Here is a 7639-nt window from a genome sequence, read left to right on the forward strand (position 1 = left end):
ATAAATTGATCTCGTCTATACTAAAGTTGGTGCACAATGTTGAATTGCCATTAATGGTGATCATTGGGGCTGGACATGGTATGGCTCTAATCAGAGAACTTATTAGATCATAACCTGCAATGATGGAATTAAATTGTAGTTGCTCAGAGGGAAAATTTAAGGAGTTAAGTTCGAGCGGAAGCAAGGGAAAATTTATGGAGTGTAAGTTTGAGTGGAAGTTATGTTGCAACATTGATGGAGATGGAGGGCTGTTGTGCTGTTTTGCACAAGAGACAGACTAAAGTAGGCAAAAGATTGTATATTGAGTTATCAATGAACTACCACATGTGAGTGATACATGTATTTATACAATGATAAATGATAAGCTAATAAATCTTATCTACACTTGAATTTAACCATGATAACTTGATTACCAAATAGCCACTCTCAAGATAAATGAAATCTTCAAACTCCACTAAATTAAGGCAATACTTTTAGAGTATTTTAACCTCTCTTTTTTTAATTTGGAAAAAAGGAACTTAAACCCTTGTTTCTTAATTAAAAAAAATATGTATCAATTACTGAATCATACATAAAGTTAATTGTTATTGACAAGTTCTTAAAAAAATTAATGATAAGGAAAATGGTAATTAATCCAGCATTGGGGAAGCTAATCTAAGGTGCAGTCTTGATTTGCTTAAAGGTTGAATCTCATGATTTACTTAATTTTCTTTTGGTACAATGAATTGGAGGAAAACAGTACAGCTGGAATTCAAAATATTTACCACAGCACTCATCCTACCCCACTCTTACTGCCCAACAAGATATATTACAGCCGAGCATTAGGCCCACATGACACTAAACCCACTTAAGCCCATTTAAAGCTCATACATTCACATACTTTCTGCATTGGGACTTTGTGAGAAAGAGGACAGCATATACAGAGTTGCAGTAGTGGTACAATTTAGGTATTCATTCATGGATTTTGATAGTAACATTTAAATAAATTAGAGCGAAGCATTAAGTACAGTTGGGAGAAGTCAAGCTCACATCAGTCCATATCTGTCATTAGAGATGAAAAGTCAAATCTGTTCTGTTGTTCAAGGAAAGCAAACAGAACGGCTCACATCCTTGCAACCTGGGCTCCCTTGTGTAGCCACATGCTTAATAAAAAATGTGTGCAACTTAATATGACAACATTTTGATTTCAATAAACAAATCACTACTTACTATAAGAATTCATCATCTAAACCCTATAATACATACTTTAATCATGCTGCAAGCAACAAACAGCATTGTAATCTGACTTTTTTCCTTGCTCATCTGTTGTTCTCCAGGTTGCCTACTGTTTGTTACAATACACAATGTCCAGCATGTTTCAAATTTCTAATTAAGAATCCACACTAAGTACTCTTTAAAGGATCAGTTGTCATGAATTACATATACCCTAGGAATTAAATTCCCAACCAAGAAAAATATAACCCCTCTGAAGAAACATTAACCATTCACTAAACCTTCCTACTTGACAAGCAGATAATACCAGTAAGGCAAATGTAGGTCGTAATTTGATGAAAAACTTGAATAAGAGAGCTCAGAAGGGGGTACCAACTTCACTCCTTGTTTCCGTTGGGCTATACAGAGCAGATCTGTTCCTTGGTCTATTCTCTTCCAATTGCTTCACAACTTCATCCATGGTGGGTCTGACTGAAGCCACAGGAGCACAGCAACCCATTGCAAGCTTTAATGCCTGAACTAATCCATCTTCCATTGGACTCCTGATACCCTTCAAGACTTCTACATCAAAAACCTCCATTGTTGTCTCTTCCAAAACTGCTACTTTCACCATTGAAGGCAAATCCACAGCATCATTGCCCCTTCCATTTTTCCCAGGCTTCTTGCCGATCAAAATTTCCAATAATAATATACCAAATGCATAAACATCTGTTCTAGAGTTGCATTTCTTCATCCTTTGAAGTTCTGGTGCCTTGTAACCATCTGTCTTTGCAAGGGCCACCATTTCATCAGCTACAGCTGGGATCATTAGCTTGTCAAGTCCAAACTCAGTGAGCCTGGCCACAAAGAAGTCATCCACAAGCACATTTTTTGATCTAACATTCCCATGGGTAATCGGTATCTCAAGACCTGTATGAAGGTATGCTAGTCCTCTGGCTATGCCCAATGCAATCTTGTGGCGTCGAGCCCAGTTCAGCACTGGCTTACCTGCTCTTGATTCTGCATTTAATCATAAAAAATACAACAAAAATTTGACGAATTTGCACTCAGTGGCCATGAATTCATATGCAACAAAGATATAACGAAATCAAATATTTATGTACAAATGACTTAAGCCGGTGACTTGAAAAATTTATGTTGTCATTTAGTTTCAACTTTTTAATGATAAAAAGTTAAATCACTATTGAATAACATAAAAAGTTTTGCAAAAGACTTGTTAATGACGTACTAATAATGCTGCAGATTTTGCATGTTCAGTAGACAAACTTTAACTTTTGGTGTTGCTTTACTCCACAAAGATATTTCTTGTGCTAAGCTTGCCTACAACTGAAATTAGGATATTTAGATTATCATTTCCAATTTCAATAGGGTAGCATTTGGGAACTTGAATTTGAAATGAAGGATTCGGTTTTTCAAGTTTAATATACAATTGTGCAATTGAACTCTTGAAAGCATCAGATCCATGGATTTCTTACAGCTCTAGGAAGTGGCCTATTTGAACTACTTGGATCACTCATGCTCTCTCAATATATGGGTATTTTAAGTCTTCAATATTTTTATGATGTGTACATTCATCTTCACAATTTGCACACCATACAAAATTCAATTTCTCTTTCCAAATTCATGTTCCCAAACAAGCTATACATCTTTTGAAAGAGAACTTCTAAAATTGTATCCATTAACACATCAAAGTAGTGAAAATTCGAAAATTTTGTTTTTTCTGAGTCTCTTTCACACTATTCTTACTCCAATGAAAGTATGGTTTGAAACGACAGTATTAACCTAATCAAACAATTACAAGAGTCATTAGGTATTAGTCCTAGCACAGGGAAATTTTAGTATCAATTATCAATCACAAAAGAGCGACTCCAATTATCCCAGCTTTCTGTGATGACAAATAGATAAAAGATAACAAAATTCAGAAGAAAGAGTGGGTCAAAAAGAAAAGGAAAAGAGCATACCATGTAAAAGTTCATGTAGGCTTCTATTTGGAAGATAGTCATAAATGAGAAGCTTCTCTCCTCTCTTCCCCTGATAGAAAGCTCTCAGTGGAACCAAATTCTCATGTCTAACCTTCCCCAGTTGCTTTATCACTGGCAGACATGAGCTCCTATCCTTGCAACTGCCTTCCCTCAGTAACCTCAATGCTATATTTCCTCCATCAGCAAGCTTTGCCTTATAGACAGTCCCATAATTTGTCTTTTCCATGACTTGACCAGTTGCATTCAGAACATCCTCTAATGTCAAATGCTCGCCACCTTGGAATAAAATCAGCTTGCTCTCACCACCACCTCCCCCAACGCCACCACCATTTTCGTCTTCCTCTCCTTCCTCCACTTCCTCTTCACTATCTTCCCTACTTCTCCTCTTCTTGTTCTGCACATAGCCAATAAACAATGAAGCCAAAACTACCACTCCAGTCATCAGACCAATCACAATGCCAGCAATCGCACCAGGACTCAATTGAGACCTTCCACTGCAACCATTTAAAGGCAAGCCACAAAGCCCTGGATTGTTCCCTTCAAAAACCTCCGCATCAAACTTTCTTTCACCAAATACAGGCAACACTCCAGTGAAGTTATTGTGCGAAAGATTCAATTTTTCAAGGTTTAAAGTGGCTAAACTCTCTGGAATCGAACCTGAAAGCATGTTGCCTGAAAGATCAAGCTCTTTAAGAGACTGAAACCGAGTTATAAACTCTGGGAAATTCCCTGAAAACTTGTTGTTACCCAAATCAAGGGACTGCAAATTCTTACAAGTAAAATTTGGCAATGCAGGTTCAGGAAGAAGCCCAGATAGTGAATTACCATGAAGCCTAAGCAAAACAAGTCTATCACACAAGTTCCAGATGGAGGGAGCCAAAACCCCAGTGAGCAAGTTATTACTCAAATCAATATCAGATAATGAAGAGCTGTAACCAAGTTCAAGAGGGATGGTCCCACTAAGTGAGTTAATGTTAAGGTAAAGACTTTGAAGCATAGAAAATTCACCAAGCTCTCTAGGGAGTGAACCAGTAAGGTTAGCAGATGGGAGCTGAAGTGAAACAAGGTGCAAAGATGGGTCCTTGGAAAGAGAGAGGTTAGTCCATTGCGGTGAAGAAAAGTCATTGCAAGAAAGAGGAGTTCCATCGGAGAAGGCCCACTTAAGTCCTCTCCACTGGCAAAGAGGAACAGAAAAGTTCCATGAAGATAAGAGTAAGTTCTCAGTGTTACCTTGCAATGAAGCTTTAACCTTTCCCAAGAGAAGCTCAACATCTGGCGAAGATGAAGAAGAAGACAGTGGCTCAGTGAGTGTTGTAGATAGGCCTTTGGTGAAGAGAAAGAAGAAAATGTAGAGGGAGTAAAGTTTGAAGACCTCCATGAAAGTACCAGAGAGAGTGGAAAGAGAAGAAAGAAAGAAAAAGAAGGTGCAAAGTTTAATGCTGTTTTGTGGAGTTTCAATGAGGGAGAGGTTTTCTTTTTGGGAAAGCTGACAGGGTGTTGACTGTGAGTGAGCTCTTTGAAACTCTACCGTCATGATTTGACCATCCAGCTATACAAATTCAAACCTGTTGTCACCGAAACATCTACCTACTCAATTTTGTACCATCAAAATTCAAAACGTTAATCAAAGATTCCATCATCACAAAGTGGAAATGATCATCGGTAAGTTTATGAGGGAGAAGGTACACCCGAATTGAGAAATAACATAAACAGTAATCTCTGCTTTTAAATGACATTGAGTTTGCTTTATAAACTTATACTTTCTATTACTAGTTCTCTCAGCACGCTCACCTTTGGGAATTTGTCCTAATATTTTTTTGTTCTCTTTACTTTGCAGTTTGCACTCTCTGAGAAAGAAGGGAAGTTTTTCTATGCAGGATGCTGACGCCAACAAGTCTTGTCGTTTCCTGGTGTAGTTTTCCAGGGCAGGTCCGTTGTTTATCGGTTCCTCTTCTCATCACCCCCCATACATATTTCAATGATGCTTGGAACAAAGATCGGAGGACTTGACTCAGTGATGGAAAAGAGGTAAATGTCGACGGTACATTGCTCTTGATGCAAGTGCGAAGTAGTTTACGGATTTTGGTGGGCCTATGTGGTTGTGGGTCACAGTACTCAAGCAAAGCCGACGAAGGAGGGAAAAGGTGAATCTATGTCTACAGTTTAGCCCCGAAAAGAGGGGCCGAGGAGGAGTTAAATAGTTGTTCTGTGGCAGTGGAGTGAGCTCCGTGACCCAATGCAGTGGGACCTTACGGAAAAAAAAGATCATATTTAACAAATCTAAGTAATGATTACCCTTATCCCTCTGTTAATAATGCAGCTTAAACATATACATGGGAAAATGGAAAGCAGAATACTTTCCAGAATTTGAGAGTTTTATTCAAGAAACACTGCCAATAAGGTGCAAAATGGTATACAGCTTTGTTAAGCTAATAAAGTGAGAGGGGTCTTTGAAATCAAGCACTACTTTTGGTGGGGGATTTTGGAAGGGTTTTTACCAAAATTTCTTACACTAGGGGCAATGAAAACAGATGATTTCTTTTCAAACGTTATGCAAATCATTTAATGGGACCTCCAATTATGTCCCCAGGAATAAAATCCTATTGCCAAAAGAAAAAGAGGCTTCTTTGTGGTAGAAGAGAAAAACATTTTCCGGCATCTCACTGTTCACATTCACGCCAGTCTTATTAAATCATTGATTTCCTTAATCATCCATGATTATGATTTTCATCATCCCTCTTTTTTGATAATCTTTGACCTCTGTGTGATCTGATATTCCTTTCCTGGAGCCTTTTTGACCAAGTATTTATCCTTAGCAAAGTACCCGATACTGTAAAATGCTTTCAAATGACAGGTCGAAAGGGTATACAGCATTCGCTGGCCTCAACAAAAGGTTGCTCTGCAATCATTTTCCTGAAATTAGTGATCTTACATCAAACATGAATTACCCTTAGCAACTTTCAGAGAGTATGAGACCGAAACAAGAATAAACAAGCTTTTACTCAAGCAAATCATATGCATGTATTGACAATATGAAAGAAGCAGAATGGAATTTTCTTTTCCGCATACGCCTCTGTTCAGCATGATGGAGACACACTAATGAGCATTATTCATGGCCAATGAGCTTGTCCACAGAATACCCAAAAGTCAGTTGCTTAACCATTCAAAGGGCTCATGCTCATGCTCATGCAGACAATATACATAATAATTAGGTAGATTGTGGTTTTATTTTAGATTTTGGTTAGTAATTGAGTATTGGTTCCTTCCGTATCACTTGAGCACTAAAGATGTTCGTGAGTCACGACTAAGCTTTTTAATGAGAGAGACGCATGCACATTTCAACATCCCATAATCCTCTTTCCACTAAACTGCCCCACTGATCCATGCACTGTGGCCAAATGTTCACTTTAATGCCTACTTGTATTTTGCTCATGTATTGTTGAGTCACTAATTTTTTTTAATTTAAATGACTTTTAATTTTTGAAAATATCATATGCATTTCTCTTTCATAACTTAAAATATGTTAAAATCAATATAATCATTCTTTATTAATAATAAAATAAAAATTAAATACAGTAAAAATAATTATTCTTTTACTATATAATTTATATCATGAACGTAATTACAAGTATAATTGATACACTTTTCATGTTTTAAAATTTTTTGTAATTTGTTGTACAACTTAATGTATATTAATATTTGTGGTATAAAAGAACCTATGTTAATGTCACGTAGTTAGATTCTTTCAATGATGGTAGTATAATTAATTTTGAAATTAAACCGTCATTCAATGTATAGTATTAGAATTGAAATTATTTCATTAAAAATATTTGATTGAATTATTAAAAACCGATATCATAATTCGTACAATCATACTTTATTTAGATTTATTTAAATGATTATATATATGCATATTATATTTGTAACATAGTATGGAGGAAATATAGGTTTTAAAACCATTTTCTCCGTATTTATATATTAGTAACTAACATTAATTGTTTATTTTTATTTTTATTCATATTAATAATATTAGTTTTATACATATTTAAATTATTCTTTACTTTTTTTCCAATGAAATTATTATTTAATTAATTATATAAGCATTTTTAATGAAATATAATTAATGTCTTAAAAATTGTCAAGGAGTTCTTCCTTAATTTAGGAATCATCTCTCTCAGCTATCTTCCCTTTTCCTTCTTTGTTTCCTTTTGGACTGCGTCAATGTGTTGGACACATTCGAGTTGGACCCAAACCAAATCTTCTAATCCAATTTTCTATACCATCCCTTTTTCCTCTCAACATGTAGTTTTGGAAATTGTATTTAAACCTAAAATCTATTTTTGTTCTTTCTTTTTCTCTTCTCCAATCTCTCAGCTCACCATAGCTGCCTCACTTCTCCCTCGTCTCTATCAGATTAAAAATGCAGAAGAGATTGGAAGAGGAAG

At 36.1% G+C, this 7639-nt stretch overlaps 1 protein-coding gene across 2 annotated transcripts; it reads right to left on the reverse strand.

The window, feature by feature from the left end:
* Window positions 1-1107: 1107 nt before the first annotated feature.
* On the reverse strand, window positions 1108-4989 carry TMKL1 (transmembrane kinase-like 1). Of its 2 annotated transcripts, XM_089782402.1 has the most exons (3): window positions 4425-4989; window positions 3174-3851; window positions 1108-2211 (listed from the first exon to the last, which is right to left on the reverse strand). In XM_089782402.1, the coding sequence occupies exons 1-3, from the start codon at window positions 4726-4728 to the stop codon at window positions 1571-1573; spliced, it is 1623 nt and encodes a 540-aa protein (XP_089638528.1). In that variant the 5' UTR covers window positions 4729-4989; the 3' UTR covers window positions 1108-1570. The 2 variants fall into 2 exon arrangements, with proteins under 2 accessions (XP_089638528.1, XP_021275130.1); XM_021419455.2 differs by having other exon boundaries at window positions 3174-4989.
* Between the last annotated feature and the right edge of the window lie 2650 nt (window positions 4990-7639).

This window comes from Theobroma umbraticum, unplaced genomic scaffold, assembly GCF_002168275.2.
Source record: "Theobroma umbraticum cultivar Fairchild unplaced genomic scaffold, ASM216827v3 scaffold_44.0, whole genome shotgun sequence".
Taxonomy (NCBI): Eukaryota; Viridiplantae; Streptophyta; class Magnoliopsida; order Malvales; family Malvaceae; genus Theobroma; species Theobroma umbraticum.